At 43.3% G+C, this 18958-nt stretch overlaps 1 protein-coding gene across 2 annotated transcripts in view; it reads right to left on the bottom strand.

Annotated features, from left to right (window-relative positions):
• LOC113960324 (zinc finger protein 462-like) overlaps positions 1-18362 on the bottom strand; it is an 86039-nt gene extending 67677 nt beyond the window's left edge. The window contains exons 1-5 of one of the 2 annotated variants that reach the window (XM_027669845.1): positions 18143-18362; positions 14764-17654; positions 10559-10723; positions 9103-9206; positions 857-975 (exon numbers count right to left, since the gene is read on the bottom strand). In XM_027669845.1, coding sequence (XP_027525646.1) covers positions 857-975; positions 9103-9206; positions 10559-10723; positions 14764-17654; positions 18143-18362 — 3499 coding nt within the window. Of the gene's footprint in view, positions 1-856; positions 976-9102; positions 9207-10558; positions 10724-12195; positions 17655-18142 lie in introns of both variants that reach the window. The other variant, XM_027669844.1, reaches the window with a different exon arrangement.
• Positions 18363-18958: the final 596 nt, after the last annotated feature.

Here is an 18958-nt window from a genome sequence, read left to right on the forward strand (position 1 = left end):
GAGAGGGAGAAACCACAAGCAAGAGAAACCTAACCAGACTTGGAGAGAAATGTAGAGCAGGTGACCTGGTACAAGAGAGTGCAGGAGGGAGCAACAGAGAGGGAGAATGAGTCTGTCCCCTGAGAGAGTGCTACAAAGAGAGAAAGAGAGAGCGAGCGAGCAAGGGAACATTCACAGCCACACACGAGATACAGGGAGACCATAACCCAGAGATGGAGAGCAAACATGACTGTGGGTAAGGGAGAGCAGACAATGGTCTGTGAACCACAGACATAAAGAGATTGAGACCGAGTTAGGGAGAGCATGTGCCATCACGTCCAAGAGAGAAACAGCATGCACAACCTAGAGAGGGATAGTGAGCACAACCATGCACAAGGTTGAGCAACAAGAAGCATGACTGTGAGAGTGAGAGGAAGCAAGCAAGAAACAGCTCATGAGAGTGCAACCACACATGAAGAGAGAGCAAGCGCAATCATGAGAGTGAGCAAGCAAGAGAGAAGGATAACATGACAGACACCACACACAACCATGTGTGAGAGAGGGAGATCGCAACCTAGACAGAGAGGGAGAAGCATGACTGCATCTGAGGAAGAGAGGGAAAGTGGGAGAGTGTGATTGCACACAGTTTCATTAAGAGGGGGCACGCAAAAATGAGAGAAGACATGACTGCACAAGAAGAACTTTTGATCATGCAGAGAATGTGGAAAGCACATATGACTGCTCACAAGGAAGAGAGAGAGAATGAGCATGACTGTGTGTGAGGTTGAGCAAGAGGGAGCACACAAGAGCAAGTATATGTGCCTGACAGCAAGAGAAAGGAATCAAGAGAGTTCGAGGAAGAAACTGATTGACTTACCAGCATGCGCTTTAAATATATGGGTTTTCAAGTGGCTATTGTAAGAGGACTTGAATGGACAAAGCTTGCAACGGAATGGCTTATGGTGTCCATGGTGAGTTTGCATATGGCGATCCAGACTGATCAAAAGACAGACAAAAAAAAAGAAACAAAATAGCAAATCATTTTAGCTATTCCTTCAGATGCAAAAAACCTAGTAACAAAAATAAATTTTAAATTAGAGCAGGCCAGACTCAGCTATCTTTCTCATACTGGTTCTTTATATCCAACAGGTCTGCTTATAGAACAAGGCAAAATCTAATCTGAGGAAGAAAGAGATCTGTGATCAATTTTATCACACAGAATGCAAACCACTTAAACTCAATAGGGCAAAATTACTATCAATTAAATTATATCAAATCCAGACTAACAGGAGAGTTACTTATAGGATAAAGGCTATTTGAGGAAAAAACAAAAAAAACCCAAGAAAAAACCCAAACTGAACAATAAAAATATTAGTACAGGATTTTTCTGTGCAGTGTTTTTATGAAAATATGCTCCCTTTTCTCCTCCTAAGGTAAGGAAAATATTTTTCTAGCTCCACTGAAGAAATCTTCATTTGGTTACAGCAGCAAAAGCAGATTAGACAGCCTACTCTGGGGGGAAGGTACCAGCAAGCTGTCTATAGCCAATGACTTTTAGGGGTAAGAGGTGGCAGAATTTCAGATGTAATGGACTGGGAGATCCTGAATGAAGCTCAACAACAGAAGAAGGGGTGAAAAAGATCAGATGCTATCTTTCTGCAGGGGAAATCAGCAACAATAAGTCTGACATTGAAGGGGGGAAGAATTCATCACCCATCGCCATGGCTTCAGATCAGAATGGAGACATTTCCAATACAACCTCATCTTAATTAACGCTTTGTGATATAAGAATAGTCTGAACCTGTTTATACACAGCAGTAAAACAACAAGAAGACATGGAAAAGTTTGGAGAGGGTTGGTTTATTTATCATCCCCCCCAAACCAGCATCCAAATAGTTCCAGGCATACTTTATTTCCTATTAATTGATCTAAATTGTCCTGGTTTTTATTCTACGGAATAGCAAGATCTAGATCAAATGGAGTCTACTCCAGGCCCTATAGAGGGTCTCACATGATCTTTAGTCTCACACTGGCAGAGTCTGAGCCAAGAAAATCCCTCCCAGCAAGACCTGCTTAATGCACTCGACTCGTGTTGAGAAGAAACAACGACGAGTTATGGTCATTGGTGACTCTCTCCTGAGCAGAATGGAGGCACCCATTTACAGACTGGATCATCTTTTCAGGGAAGTTTGCTGCCTCCCTGGGGTCCAGATCAGGGATGTAACCAGACAACTGATGAACTCAGTACAACCTTCAGACTCTTGCCTACTTCCTTCTCTTTCACATGAGTACTAATGACATTGCAACAAGAAGACCAAGGTCGATCAAAAGAGATTTCAGGGCCCTGGGAAGAAAACTGAAAGATTCAGGAGCAGAGGCAGTGTTTTCCTCAATTCTCCCAGTAATGGGGATAATCAATGGAAGAAACAGGCATGCTCAAAACATCAATATCTGGCTCCAGGACTGGTGCCTCCACCAGAACTTTGTTTTTTATAATCATGGGAGAGTCTGCAAGACACAAGGTATGCTGGGTCCTGACGGGATCCACCTACCCCAATGGGGAAAATGCTTCTTTGCTCATAAACTGGCAGGACAGGTTGAGAGGACTTTAAACTAGAGGTGATGGGTGAAGGGGATACCATCAGGAGAGCTGAAGGTAAACCAAGAGTTGGCATGGTATTGCCTGAGGGTGGCAATGCTAGTGGGAACATTCATGCTCCTCCAGGGAGTACTGGAGTTTTAGAAGCATATCTGAAATGTTGACTCACTCAAAGGTCCTGCAGAAAGACCTTGACAAATGAGAGGGCTGGGAATCACCAACTGTATGAAGTTTAACAAAGACAAGTGCCAGATTCTGCACCTGGAACAGGAAAACCCTGCATGTATGAGAGGAACGACTAGGGAACGAGAGGTTGGAGAGCAGCTGCAGAAAGGGACCTGGCAGTCCGTATGAGGAGCAGCTGAAGTCACTTGATTTGTTCAGTCTAGAGAAGAGGAGACTAAGGGGAGACCTTATTGCAGTCTACAACTTCCTTGTGAGGGGCAGTGGAGGGGCAGGCACTGATCTCTTCTCTGTGGTGACCAGTGACAGAACCTGAGGGAAGGCATGAAGCTGTGTCGGAGGGGTTTAGGTTGGATATTAGGAAACCAGTGTGACACCCATCCACAAGAAGGACCGGAAGGAGGATCCAGGGAACTACAGGCCTGTCAGCCTGACTGTAGGAAGAATTTCTTCCCAGAAAGGGTTGTCCAGCATTGGAAGGGGCTGCCCAGGGAGGTGGTGGAATCACCATCCCTGGAGGTGTCCAAGGAACAACTGGACGTGGCACTCAGTGCTCTGGTCTAGTTGACAAGGTGGGGATTAATCAAAGGTTGGACTTGATGATCTTGGAGGTCTTTTCCAACCTAAATGATTCTATGATTCTAATAGAGAAGGACTTATGAGGGATGTGATGGTAGGTGGTTGTCTTGGCCTCAGTAATCACAAAATGGTTGAGTTTAAAATTTTCAGTGTAATGAGAAAAACTGTCGGAAGAGTTGCTACTCTGGATTTCGAGAGTGCAAACTTTGTTTTTCAGGGAGCAACTTAGCCGTGTCCCCTGAGGATCTGCTTTTGAGGGCTTGGGGGTCCATGAGAGCCTGTCAGTTTTTAAGCAGCACCTTTTAAAAGCACAGGAGCAGGCAATCCCATTGTGTCAGAAGTCAAGCAAGTGGGGCAGAAGACCAACTTGACTGAACAGGGAACTCATGAAACTCAACAGGAAAAACAAGTACTATGATCTCTGGAAGCAAGGTCAGGTTTCACAGGAATATTATGGATCCATGGTTTGTCTATGCAGGGAGAAGGCACCAAAAGCCAAAGCTCAACCAGAGTTGAAACTGGACAGTGTAGTGCCAGACAAAAAAGAAAGGCTTTTTTAAGAATATTAACAGCAAAAGGAGGTCTAAGGAAAATCATAGAATCGTAAAATCATTTAGGTCAGAAAAGACCTTTAAAATAATCAAGTCCAACCATTAAACTAAAACTGCAAATCCACCACTAACCCATGTCCCCAAGTGCTACATCTATATGACTTTTAAATCCCTCCAAAGATGGGGACTACACCACTACCCTGGGCAACCTGTGCCAGTGCTTGACAATCCTTTCTGGTAAGAAATTTTTCCTAATATCCAACCTGAACCTCTGCTGGCACAACTTAAAGCCGTTTCCTCTTGTCCTATTGTTTGTTACTACAGAGAGGAGACCAACCCCCGCCTCACTACAACCTCTTTTCAGGTAGTTGTAGAGAGCAAGTCCTCCCTTGAGCCTCTTTTTCTCCAGGCTGAGACCCCCCATCTCCCTCAGTCGGTCCTCATCAGACTTGTGCTCTAGACACTTTATCAGTCTCGTCACCCTTCTTTGGATGCACTTCAGCACTTCAATGTCCTTCTTGGAGTGAGGGGCCCAGAACTGGACAAAGGATTCGAGGTGTGGCCTCACCAGTGCCAAATAGAGGGGGACAATCACTTCCCTAGTCATAGAATCATAGAATGGGTTGGAAGGGACATTAAAAATCTAGTTCCAACCCCTCCACCATGGGCTGAGATGCCATCCTGATCAGAGACCCATTCAACCCAACCTTGAATGCTTCCAGGGATAGGGCATCCGCAACTTCTCTGCACAATCTCTGCCAGTGCCTCACCACTCTCACAGTAAAGAATTTCTTCCTAATATCTAATCTAAATCTCTCCTTTTAGTTGTTATAGGTTAGAAATCCAGGAGAATTTTTTCTTTCCCCTGCCCCCCACTGTAGGAAAGACAGTTCAAAGTTGTCCAGTTGGCATTGGACATTGCTGAACGGGAGAAGTGGTCAAAGCTTTACATCTACACTGACTCGTGGATGGTAGCCAACGCTCTGTGGGGATGGTTGGACAGATGGAAGAAAGTCAATTGGAAACGCAGGGGAAAACCCATCTGGACCTTTGACATGTGGCAAGACATTGCTACCTGGGCAGAGAAGTTGACTGAATGGAGAGGGGGAAGGGAATCAATTAGCCTTACAAAAGAACTAGCTGGTCAGACTGCATTCCTAACAGATGGACCCATCAGAGGCTGGGGGGAAAGGGAGGAATTTTGGGAGGGGGTGGCTGGGCTCTTCTCGGAAGGGGAGAGGTCAGAAGGTTGAGTTCTCTCTCTCGGAGGGAGGCAGGGGTCTGCATGCGGGCATTTGCAGAGAAGACCTGGAGGTCTGTCTTTCTGGTTTCTCATCCTGGTCAACCCTGACTGCTGGCCTCAACTTGCCTGCGAACTGTCTTTTGTCTCCAGCCCGGACCTGCTGCGTTTTCATCGGAGAGTCTCTGTACTTGCTGGGAGAAAAGGAGGAACCTTGAAACACCGTCATCTGAGAACAACAGTGAGTCCCGTGGGGGGTGGACTGCTTTTCCTCCTGCCCTTCTTCCACTGGGGGAAGGGTCTCTGTTTTTCTTTTCGGCTTCTCCCGCGATCTGAGACCATCCCCCCAGACCCCCTTCCCATGCCGTGACTACCAGAGCCCAACAGCGCCCCCTGCCAACCATGATTAGAACTGCACTAGAAGACAGACCTTTTGTTTAAAAGGAACTTCTGGGTACAGGATTATTGTTTAGTTGTTTTTATGTTCTGTTACTGTTCTTGCCAATATACATATATCTTTTAATAAAGGGTTGTTATTCTTTTTTTTCCCACACTTCCTCCATTAAAACCCCTTAATTTTTGAATTTACAATTGCTGAGAGAGAGGAGTTTGGTCTGTCTCATAACTCATCCTCTTTAGCAAACATTCCAGTCTCTTCAAACTGAGACATTAGTTTAAAACCATTACCCCTTGTCCTATCATTATCTGACCATGTAAAAAGTCCCTCTACCTCCTTGTATAAGCTCCCTTTAAGTACTGAAAGGCTGCAGTAAGATCTCCCCAGAGTCTTCTCTTCTCCAGGCTGAACAACCCCAGCTGTCAGCCTTTCCTCATAGCAGAGGTGCTGAAGCCCTCTAAACATCTTGGTGGCCTCCTCTGCACTTGCTCCAACAGGTCAACATCCTTCTTGTGCTGGGGTCCCCAGAGCTGGACACAGCTGGTCTCACCAGAGTGGAGTAGAGGGTGATAATCCCCTCCCTTGACCTGCTGGTCACACTGCTTTTGATGCAGCCCAGGATGTGATTGGCTTTCTGGGCTTCAAGTGCACTCTGTTGGCTCATGTCCAGCTTTTTGTCGACCAGAACACCCAAGTCCTTCTCCACAGGGCTGCTCTCAATTAGTTCTTCTCCAAGTCTGTACTCATGTATGGGATTGCCCCAATCCAGTTGCAGCATCTTGCACTTGGACTTGTTGAACCTCATGAGGTTCTCATGGGCCCACTTCTTGAGCTTGTCCAGGTCCCTCTGGATGGCATCCTGTGCTTCAGGTGTGTCAACTGCACCACTCAGCTTCATGCCATCTGCAAACTTGCTACGGGTGTACTCGATCCCACTATGTCATCAATAAAGATATTAAAGAGCACCAGTCCCAAGACAGAGCCCTGAGGGACACCACTTGTCACTGATCTCCATCTGAACATTGAGTTGTTGACCACAACTCTCTGGTCAGAGGACCACAAGTGTGGGAACAGTGACTTTCCATTTGTGGACACTTAAATTGTGAGGAACCAGTTGTATCAGTCGAATGTTCCTAAGTCTGTGGGGCCTGATGAGATTCATCCCAGACTACTGAAGGAGGCAGTGGATGTTATAGCAGGATCCACCTCAATCATCTACCGAAGGTCTGGAGAGTTTGGGGAGGTCTCCACTGATTGTAAGAGCAGCCCTGCAGAAAGGGATCTGGGGATGCTGGTCGGTAGCAGGCTCAGTATGAGTCAGCAGTGAGCCCTGGCAACCAAGAGGGCAAATCACATCCGGGGGGGCATCAAACACAACAGAAACAGCTGATCGAAAGAGGTGATGATCCCACTGTATTCAGCATTGGCATGACCTCATTTTGAATTCAGTGTGCAGTTCTGGACCCCATAATTTAAGAACAATGTGAAGATCCTTGAATTGCCCCCAGAGGAAGGCAACCAAGTTGGTGAAAGGGTTGGAAGGCATGTCCTGTGAGGAGTGACTGAGAACTCTGGGTTTGTCTAGTTTGGAGAAAAGGAGGCTGAGGGGTGACCTCATGGTTCTTTACAACTTCCTGAGGAGGGGAAGTGGAGAGGGAGGTGCTGAGTTCTTCTCCCTGGGATCCAGTGATAGGATGCATGGGAATGGTTCAAAACTGTGCTGAGGAGGTTCAGATATACATTAGGAAACACTTCTTTACCGAGTGGGTGGTCAAACCCTAGAACGGGCTTCCTGAAGGCATAGTCAATGCTCCAAGACTGTCAGTGTTTAATAGGCATTTGGACAATGCCCTTAACAGCATGCTTTAACTTTTGGTTAACCCTGAATTGGTCAGGCAGTTGGACTGGATGATTGTCGTAGGTTCCTTCCAAGTGAAATATTCTATTCTATTCTAGTCTAGTCTAGTCTAGTCTAGTCTATTCTACTCTGTTCTATTCTATTTTACTCTATTCTATTCTATTCTATGTCTGGGGCTACAAGGAATGTTTGATTCTTCTCGCCTCCAGGAGATGTGCGCTGGTTGAGGAGCTGTGTTACCATGTTAAAGGAGCTTCAGGAGGTCGGTCATCTGCACAGCATCAGAGATAATGAGGAAAAAGATTAACAGGATCTTCTCAGAGATCCTGCAGAGACAAGAGCTCAGACTCTGAATTGTACTGAAGGAGGGGCAGCCAGTGTCTGTGTTTATCAGGTTGGGAAATGGAAACTACCAAGATGGCTGGAAGCTTGTGATATCTGGCACTGGGAGGATGGGTCCTGCTTCGCCAGCAGAACTGCAACTACAGAGTAGGCTCTATAGTTCTGCATCTGGTTGCAGAGGGCTGGGAGCTCTGTCCAATGAATCATCAGAGCTGGCTGCACCTGAACCATGCAGCAACAACAGGAGGAAATGGTGAGTCATTGTAGTGGGAGACTCCATTCTGGAGGGGAGATGTTGACCTGACCTGCTGTGCAGGGAGGTTTACTGCTTACCAGCAGCTCAGATCCAGGATATTAATGAGAGATTGCCAAGGCCTGCCCAGACCTTGGACTATGCCCTATTGCTCATCCACATAAGAACCATGCTGTGATACTGACAGAAGTGCTGCTTTTCTAACACAAGGGTTTATAAATATTTCTTATATCATGCTGTCTTTCCCACATACTTTTAATTACAGAACAGTAACAACTTTACCCAGTTTAAGGGTGTTGCCAACAGTGCTATCAATGCCTATATTAAACATGCACCTGGATCTCTCTTCTTTGAGGGGAAGGTGGGCAGACACAGGATGGGGGGATGGGACATTTCTCCGCCCAGAAACTACAGAAAACATGTACATGTGTTTGTCAATCTAGGATGCCAGTAAAAAAAAATTCAATAAACCTCATTTCTTTGTGGTAAGCCATGAATAAATATGATTAAAAGAATTCTAAAACTTCCTAGCTGTAGGTAAAGAAATAATTTATGAGGAACTTGATTATTTATTATGACCATGTATTTTTCAAGGGTCACATCAGATAAGGGGTGATTTCTCAAGTGTACCACACTGATGTCAAGACTATGTTCATAGACTGAAATTGCATAATACAAATTAGAAATAAATAATCTAAGATTGATTTGTGATAACTGTTCAACACTAGAAATGAAATCTCCCTCAATCAAATAAAAGTCACGGTACCGTTTAAAAATAAGGCAGTTACATGGAAGGCTAGTGAAAATACTTTTTCCTCTTTATGCATTTTTTAATTTCATGTATTTGACAGGATTGCATAAGTGGCGGGTATCTTTTATTTGGTGTGCATTTCCCCTACACACAACAAAAAGAGAACTCTAATTTGAGAAGATATAAAAATGTGACTTTTTATAGTCACAAGCAATGGTAAAAGGTTTTGGGGCATAGAAAATACCTAAATCCTGAGAAAAGAGAAAAACATGGCTTGAAATCAAATTGAGTGTGCTCTCCTTCAACGTCAAACAACGTAAAAAATAGTCATGCTAGTCTTTGCTTCTGTTGAAAACAAACCATAACTTACTTGTGCCTGAAAGCAGAGACAAAGGAGCAATACTGGCAGCTGTATTTGTCTTCCCGGGTAAACACAGCCAAAGCCAAGTGACTCCTCTCATGAGATCGCAGACCCTGCATAGACATCAAAACCCGGTCACACTGGCTGCAGTGGTAGCCCCCAGGCCCGGTTTCATCTTCCAAGGATGCTCCGGATTCAGCTTCTGTAAATTCCACGGGGTCTTTGGGTGCCTTAAAACCCTCCAAAGTTGTTCTTGAAGAATCTTCAACTTCCTGATAAAAAACACATATCCCCCCCAAAACCATCAATTCTGTCTCCCTTCTGTGCCTCAGTCTCTTATGAACTAATTTTAACATCTAGGTTTCCCACTCCATTCACTTTCTAAAGATATACCTACCATACTCCACTAATGACTTTATGTATAGAGTTCAGTCTTAAATTATATATATATATGCATATACATTAAAAAACAAATTACATCTCTTAGTCCCTTTCTTAAGTGTTAATTAGCATAGCAGACATTTTGCAGCAGCATTGAAACTGTAAAGCATATTTATATCATGTTTTTTGGATCTTGTATTTTAGTTTTTGTTCCCTGCTGTTGAGCAAGTATCTACTTGCTCAAAAGATGGTATTGACCCCACATAAACTTTACTTGAGAAGCAGAGAAAGAGCAGGAATCATTTGATAGAAGGGAAGCACCCCATTCTGTCAGTAGTATTGGATAAGCTAAAGGAAGGTCAGGGGAAGTTTTTAGGTACAACTGATTAGACTGACAGACTCAGCAACTTTACACAGCACACAGTTGATGTCATGAAATAGGCATACTTTAGGTCACATTCTGAGGACTGCATAATGAGATTTTGCTGAGTACTCACTCACTGCAGCAAGGAGAACTGCATAACCAGATCCTGCAACCTTACTGCACCTGAACTCCCCCTGCACAGTCTGTCCTCAGACATTCTAAGTGGTCTCCACTTCCAAAGGGAGGAAACAGCAGCACATTTACAGTTAACCACTTGGACCCCTGTCTCAGCTGGCTATTTGAATATGTGTTTGTAGCATTATAATTTCACTTTTGCATATGGGTTGGAAAAAAAAAAAAGAAAAAACCCACACACTTTATGGTCTAAGAAAGCAGAAAAGTAGCCCAGAACAGCTGAGGGAGAAGTTCGTGCTCATAAATCAAGTCTTTCAGTCATCTGTGATATCAATTCCTTTGTGTCAAATAAGAAATGAGAATTAAATAGTTTTTGTGCTCAAGATGGAGAGCAGAAGAAAGTCAAAACATCTTAAAGTAAACAAAATATGCTGCAGAAATATGAATAATTAGATTACAATGTCATGCTTAACTGTTCAGAATGTCCAATCCAAAACCCATTTGTCTCCATGGGACCCCTCTATGGGCTTTCAGTTAGGTCTTAATATCAAACAAAAAAATGCTGTCAGTTCACAGAATTCTCACCTTTACTGTATCTGACACAGAAGAAACATTCCCATACCGGACATGCTTACGGAGATGATTACAGATGGCTCGGAGCGTTGGATGAACTTCCACACAAAATTTACATTTGTAGCCTACTACTTTCCTCTCCTTAAGGTTTGAAGCATTTTCCAAGTGTCCAAAAACCTATTGAAGCACATGAGTATTAATCGGTTACACTAATGTAATACTGAAACATGCTTTGAATATCTCACTTTTAGGAATATACTCAGACCAGGGAAATAGCCTTTAGTGTACACATGTCTGGGTCTGGCTGGCACGGAGTTAACTTTCCCCATAGCAACCCTCACAGTGCTAGGCTTTGCATTGGTAGCTGGAAGGGTGTTAAGAACACACCAGTGTTTTGGCTACTGCTGAGCAGTGCTGGTACAGCATCAGTGCTGTCTCCCCAACATTCCCCCCCTCACCCCCAAAGACCAGTAGGCTGGGGGTGGGCAAGATCTTGGGAGGAGATATAGCCAGGACAGCTGGCCCAAACTGACCAAAGGGATATTCCATAACATATGACATCCACTCAGATATAAAAACTAAGAGAAAGGGGGGGAGGGAGGGGTCATTGGTTATTATGTTTTGTCTTCTGCAGCAACCACTATGTGTGCTGAAACACTGCTTCCTGAGAAGTGGTTGGACATCGCCTGCTGATGTGAAGTAGAGAATAAATCTTTCGTTTTCCTTTACTTCTGCATGCAGCCTTTGCTTTTGTTTTATTAACCTGCCTTTATCTTGACTCACAAGTTCTTTTCCATCTTATTTTCTTCCCCCATGTCCTGATGAGGAGTGGGAGTGATAGAGTGGCTTGGTGGGGACCTGTTGTCCAGACAAGGTCAACTCACTACAACATCCTCTTGTGCAAAACTTCAACCTCCATTTGCACTGACTTCTATTAAAGCCCTCAAAATAGGTGGACAGGACATGCACAGAAAAAACCTTGAGTATCTGCATAATAGTCCCCTATAAGACCATTCATTTTTAACTTACAAGACATACTCTTTGATGGTTTCCCTCCCCCGTCCAATTGTATGTTTTTCTACAGAAAGTAGTTACTCCAGATGGGGAGAAGGGTACAGAAAAGAGTAGCAGAATTTGGTCTTCTGTTCACAGGAGCTTGCCCAAAGCTTGAAGTTATTGGATAGATGCACTTAAACATCAGGTTCTTTATCAGAAAATATACTGAGAAGGAAATTGCTGTGTTATTTCAAGGTACATGGATGAGCAGCAGAATGGGATATTTGTTAAAAAATCTATGAGAAAACAAACAACAACCTTGCAAAAGATACAGATAGCCATTCATAAGGGTGGGAGGAAGGAAGAAAGATATTGAAAATCCAGAAGGAAACAATTGGAGGGAGCAGAGCTTCCCATGGAGCCTAGGAATAGGTAGAGAATTAAGGAAATTAAAGCAGAATATGTAACCAACTTATAGAGCCCTTTGACATGTTGAGTCACTCATTAACCTGCGTTCATTTGGCTGTTAAAGTTAACATGACAGTAGGTATTAGTAATAAGGAGCCTCTTGACATATAGAAGAACAGCTTTTGGTTTGTTTTTCACCCTGGGGAGAGGAAGCAGAGAAGGAGACCAGACACACAAATCCTTACCCTCGCTTGTTTGAAATCCATAAAAGCACCATCTGCATATTTCTGCTTGTTCAAAAGCTGTTTCCTTCTCTCCTGACGTTTGGCACACTTCTGGAATTCCTCATTGTGACTATTCAAGTGTGAGGTCAGCTCTGCCATGCTATGCAATTTAGTATCACAGTGCTTGCACTGGTAGACAGCATTATGAGAGTGAGTGCCACTTCCCAGTATGGCAAAGTCTCTCTTAAAATCCTTGCTGTGGTGATCAGTATAATGAGTGCACAGCAACTCTGCTGTGCTGAAGGACAGCTTGAAACATTTTATGCATCTGAAGGGAAGCCACTCAGTTTCCTGAGCCTTGCTCTCCACCTCAAACTTTTCAAAGTTATTTCTTTCCTCAGCTGGAGTTGACTTGTCATCTTCATCAGCATACACGGCAGTGAAGTAGCCCCCCAGTTTGCTTGCATGCTGCTTCTTAGGGAAAACACCAGGGTGACACTTCATGTAGTGGGACACAATACCCTTTTTGCTAAAAGATTGAAAGGAACAAAGTGAGCACTTCTTCTTTTCCACAGCTCTTCTCAACTCCTCACTTAACTGAAGAGTGTCATCTTTGGGAGGGGATGGAATGATCACTTTATTGGGTTTGTCGCTTACTGTCCTGGAGGCTGCTAAACAATGAGTGTAGTAAGCATCAATGTCATGTCTTTTCTGGTAGTGTGCTGCAAGCCCTTTACGGATAGGGTTGGTGTAGGAACACAAAGCACACTTGAAAAGGTTGTTCTTGCCTTCTGGTTGTGCCCGAACATTATTATGTTTGATGCGGTAGTGCCTGGCTATCCCCTTTCGTGTAGAACAGAAGTATTTGCAGAGCTGACACCGGAACACTGTGTGAGTCACTAAGTGAGAAGTGGAGAAATGAGGTGCTGGGATAGAGATTTCTCCAACATTATCAGCAGCAATTTCTGGGGAGGCCTTGATTTCAGTCACCACGTCTGGCTCCACTGAGGCAGACACCTTTGGTGGTGACTTAACAAAAACATCAAATTCAGGTTGATCATGATATTTCTCATAGTGAATTTTGAGCTTCTCAAGTGTGCCATGGGTGTAAGGGCAGAGTTTGCACCGATAAGCACCATAGCCTTGCTTGAAAATCCTACATGTCTCTTCTATGTCATTCTGGGCAATGTGATTCGACTGTTCCACATCATGCACAAAGTCTTCAGCAGTGACTTTTACTGACGGGTGCCGTTTCTGGTAATGTGTGAGGACACCATGAATGCGTGTGTTAATGTATGGGCAATGTCTGCACTTGTACACAGCCCCTGGATTAATGTCTGTGTCCTGTGCAAAGTCAGCAGCTTTCACTTTCATGCCAGGATGCTTTTTGCCATAATGTGTCAGGAGGCCATGCAAGTTATTGTACTCAGACTGGCAAACTGTACACTGATATGGAGTGGAGATGGCAGGGTTTGCAGAAGTCAGTTGAATAGTTTTTTCCTGGGAAAGGCTGGGGTCCTCCGCATCCTGCTCCATCTGTGATAGTACCTGGTTTTCAGAATTAATCCTGGCATTAACTTCATCAAGTCGTGTGCCAATTTTCTCAGTAGTATCTTTCTCCTTAATGATATCTAACAATACAGATTCATCCCCATTCATAGTCCAAGGGTGAAAAGCCTGGTAATGATTAGTAATATCCCAAATGGAAGATGCTTCAAAAATGCAGTCTCTGCATTTATAGGTCTTTGCCTCTGTTGGCATCACTAGGGTAGGAGGGGAAGGATCTAGACCTACCCAGAGTTTAGTTGCCATATATGTATAGTCAACATAATGTTCAGGATGTCTCCTTTGATAATGCACAAGCAAACCACTGGGTTCTGTATGTGAATAAATACACCATTCACAGTGATAACCAGCTTCTATCAAACCATCCAAAAATGCCCATCTCAGAATGGACGTGACCGTGGCCTTCAGATTTGGGTGGTCTTTCTTAATATGCTTCCTCAATGCATAGAAATAAGGTGATGTGTAGCTGCACTGCCTGCATTTGAGGGCTCTCAGCTTTGTCTTATCCTGTTCAGTGCTGGAGGTGTGAGCAGGCAGGCTGCCAGATGATTTCTTCCGGTTACGATCACAAAGACTTCTAATGGTGGCTGTGTGCTGCCTAATCACATCTGCATTGGCTTTGAAATCACGATGCTTCTTTTGATAATGAATGAGAACCCCTTTCACAGTCTGGTTTCCATAATTGCAGTGCTGGCAGAAGAACATTTCGTTCTCAAGGGTATTTGCAGAGCTTTCAGAACTGCCCTGGCTTAACTGTTGCACTGACACTGGCATTTTCTGAATCCCAGGTGGCAGCTCACCATCCTTCATCATTGCCGCAGTAGGGGGTGCCTGCCTGATGTACTTGGCAGTGACCTTTATTTCTGGATGTCTTTTCTGGTAGTGAACAAGCACTCCCACAACTGAACGGTTGCTGTATGAACAGTGTTTGCAATAGTAGAGTTCAGGAGCAAGGTCTGGGAGCAGTGGTGGGGGAGGTGGAGGTTGAGAAGCCAAGTTGGACAGTTTTGAGGATACAAACACTCCCATCTCAAAAGACATTTGAGCCAGGGCAGAGCCCCTGTCAACAGATTCTATATGCATGGTCTTCTGAATTCTGAAATATGATGCTTTTTCTTCAGGGTGTTTTTTCTGGTAATGCACTAGAACTGAATGCATGTTAGGGCTTGCAAATGAGCACACATCACAGTCATAAACAATCACAGAACTGACCGAAGGTGCCTTCTGGTTTTCATATTCAGGACTAAAAGTCTTTGTGGCACTTTTGTTAAAACTTGCTGGCACAATAGTCTCATGAGCCACAGGGGTGGAGGTTGCCATAGTTTTTGGAGCAGAATTTAAGATCTCCCTCAGTGTCTGAGACTCTGTGTTTAGCCCCTCTTGCTGCTCAACAACATAGCTTGAAAATATCATTGCATTGTTAATTTTCACTGTTGGATGCATTCTTTGGTAATGCGGCATCAGGCTTCTAACATTTGGGCTAGTGTAAGAACAGAAGTGACAGTGGTAGATCAGATCAGAGTGATGGGAGTTCAATATATTCATAGCTTCAGGGTGATGCTCTCCGTAGTGTTGCTGCAGGTCTTCAAAGTTCATATAGTCAATATAGCACTCAAGACATCTGTATACTGCACTGTGATCATTTGGATCCAAGATATACCTAAAGCTGAATTTTATGTAGGGGTGCATCCGTTGGTAGTGGGTGCTAACACTCCTGGCAGATTTGTTGCTAAAATCACAGTGTTTACAATTGTAACGCCTGCCAGAACCATTAATTTCCACATTTTTGTTGTTCTGATGAGGGTCATTCATATTTGACTGGCTTCCCAGAACAGAGGTATTAGGGTTCTGTTGATCTTTCATGTTAATGGAAGAAAAATAATCTTCCTCATCTTCAGATAAAGTGAGCTCGATCTCTGCTCCATTGGTGGAATTATAATCATTATGCATGTTTATGAAGTTTGCATCCTTCTGGGAATCATTAGTCTCTCTCCCCCACATTTGCTGGGGTGCATAAGAACTAGAAACCTCCACCATTGGTTTTGTTTGTTCTTCTTCTCTGTCTAATTCTACTTCTATCTCCACCTCATCTTCCTCCTCTTCCTCATAATACTCTACATTAAGCACAGCATCTTCTTGGGGCTTGTTTTGGTTTATTTTGCTCTGCAGGTTGCTTGCTATTTCATCAATTCTAGTTCTTTTCTTCACTGGTGAGATATCCAAAGGGCAGTCATTTGACACCTTCCGAGTGACCTTAGCAACAAAGTTATTTTTAGATGAGAGACCAAGAATTGAGGTCTGAGTTTTCTTCACTGTGCTGACAGAGGTAAGAGCATCTGCCTCGCTCTCTTGAGGCATGTTGGATGGTAGTCCATCATATTTTGGTAAGTTGTCACAAAATGAGTGTTTATGCTGCTGATGAACTCTGAGACCTTTCAAAGTAGTGGTAGAATAGTTACACATTGTGCACTTATAAGGATGCTGTAAATGGGGTTGAGGCAACTGCTGCTGTTGCTGCTGCACTGTTTCCATCATCCCAGCTGACTTTCTTTCATTTATAGTTCCATTTTCAGAAAAAATCATGTTGTCATTCAAAGAGGAGACAATGTTTTCACTCTGAGAATTCACAGTGTCCCAGTCTGATGTCGTATGTGTGTGACACTGCCTATGAACTCCAAGCTTTAACAAACTCTTACAGGTAAAAGGACACTCATTGCATTTGTATACAGTTGTCTTCCCAGATAGGTGGATATTCTCAATGTGACGGGAGATGCTTCGGCGGTGCATTGTGAGGAAAGGACAAAAAGGACATTGGAACCTGTTCATGTATCTTCTAAAGGGAATCCCTTTTGTTTCCAACAGCTTGTTGCCATTAGATCCCATCAGTTGCTTTGCAGATATTCCTGAAGTCTGGTTGTCCACTGAGTTCAAACCATTCTCACTGTCCACTTCATTTAGCTCTTTGTCTGAGCTGGAGTCATTTAGTATACTGCTTGTTTCCAAGTCAGCAGAGGAATTTGTCATGTCAGCAACTCCATAGTGGGATCTGTCAGGCAAATGGACCATGCCGAAGTTGTGAGGTAATTTAGACTTCATTTGAGGATAAGACACAGAATAAAACTTAGAGGATATAGAAGAGTTGGACCTGATAAGAGAATTGCCCATAGAGCTTCTGAAGTTTGAGACATCAGCATTCAACATATCACATCCTGTCATATTCATAGAGATATAAGTAGAGTTTGGGGAGGCATTCCAGGCTATCTTATTCTGCATATCAGGCACACTAGTTCTGTCTTGTTCCTGCCTCAAACATGACAGTATTTTCACCATGCTGCGGTGTTTCTTCATCATATGGTCACACCAGCGCTCCCTTCGAGGTGTCTCGTAACTGCACCACTCACAGCAAAAGTTGCCTCTGGACTTTGTTAGAGGTTTGACCATGGACTCCAAAATGCTCCGTTCTACCACCTCCTCAGGCAATTCCTTGCAGGGTTCCTGCACTGGCACAGAGGCAGATGTCAATTCAGATACAGCAGAGGTAGCAGTAAGAGTTAAACTCTCCTTCAGATTTTTTTTGTGATACATTTTCTGGTGCTTAATAATCCTTGTGTGCCTTGGTGATTTGTAGGTGCAGAACTGGCAAGAGAAAACTTTACCAAATCCCTCATGCATCATGATGTTGTAATTTAAGGATCCAGCAGTGTGTGACCCTACTGAGCTTCCCCCATCTTGTGTTCCGTGAACCTTGCGAGTGTGCTCTATGAGAAGGTTTTTAGATCGGAAGTAACGCACACAGAATTTGCACTGGAAAAACTTGTTGGTTGGTTTAGGATTTGCAGCCATATGCTGACCATAAAAATTTTGGCTCTGGCTATAATAACTTCCAGTTCCCATCTGACTTGTTGTATTTTGTCCTAAAATAAGAATTTAAAAGTAAATATGTAAATAAGTAAAATTACACAGTTTTCCCCCATCTACCCATATGAATACACACACATCTTGAACACATTAATCACACCAGGATTTCCCTCATTTATTTCTGATTAGACCTGTGCATATGAGGATGGTCAGAAAACTAACAGATGGTACATAATTTAGGATAGACAATTTCCAAAATAAGCATCTTGAAATAAAAAGGTACACTAATAAAGTTCTAAACTCTTCTAGAGCTCATGGTGGTGTAAAGAAATGAAAAGAAGCAATATGATAAAGCATGTGGAAAATAGCAAGACGACAAAGCCACACGTTTGCATTTACAGAAAAAATATGTCTGCAGCTAAACATCATCCACTTCACTACTATAGTGATAAAAGTTACATTTTTTAAAAAACACCCCAAGACATGCCAATTAAAATGCACTAAAATAATTCACGTGAGATAGGGGCTTAGGGTTGAGGTTTACCTGCTATTTCATTTGCAGTTATAAATTCATCCTTTAGAAAAGAAAATTCTGTCTCAGTCTGGTTGTTAGCATTCATGGAGTCAGACCTCAACTCGCTACGGTTTTCCTCAGAGACATCTGTTGGCTGCAGAAAAGCAGTATGAACATCCTGAATGTGAGCTTTTAGGTCTTCATAGGATGGAGCTTGGAAATCACAGCCATCACATTGCAGAACCTCCATAGTTCAGGAACTATCTTTTGCATTAGAAAATTCTGCAAAAAAAACAAGAAAAGGAGAAGAAAAAAGGCAGGGGTTTGTTTTGGTTTGTTTTTCCCTGTTTGGTTGGGTTTCTGGGGGGTTTTTTGTCTGTTTTTACAGCAATGTCATTATTAACACCAAGCTTCCTATCACTATTGTCCTGGTTTCAGCTAGGATAGAGTTAATTTCTTCTCAGTAGCTGACTCAACGTCTCAAATCTCAATGACTTAAAGTCTCAATGACTTCATGATTTTCAGAAATTCCATAATTACTGCAGTCTAAAACTCAACATTTAAGAGGCATCAAAGCAATTTTGAGTCAAAGAAAGAACTATCTAGGTAACTTGCAGGTTGCCATTATCAATGCTACAGTCAACCTTCTGACAAATGACTACTGTTCCAATGGACTTTGTCCTCTAAACTTTTCCATTACTCAGGAGACAGTTGTTGTTAGGAAGTCAGTCTTTCTAGCAGCTATATGCTAGAAGTACAACCACATTACTCCCAAACATTGATTCACTGAAACTTACAAACAGATGACAGTGGTTTCTGCTTCTTTAAGACTCACTCTAACCTTCT

This window comes from Corapipo altera, unplaced genomic scaffold (assembly GCF_003945725.1).
Source record: "Corapipo altera isolate COAL_440 unplaced genomic scaffold, ASM394572v1 59576, whole genome shotgun sequence".
Taxonomy (NCBI): domain Eukaryota; kingdom Metazoa; phylum Chordata; class Aves; order Passeriformes; family Pipridae; genus Corapipo; species Corapipo altera.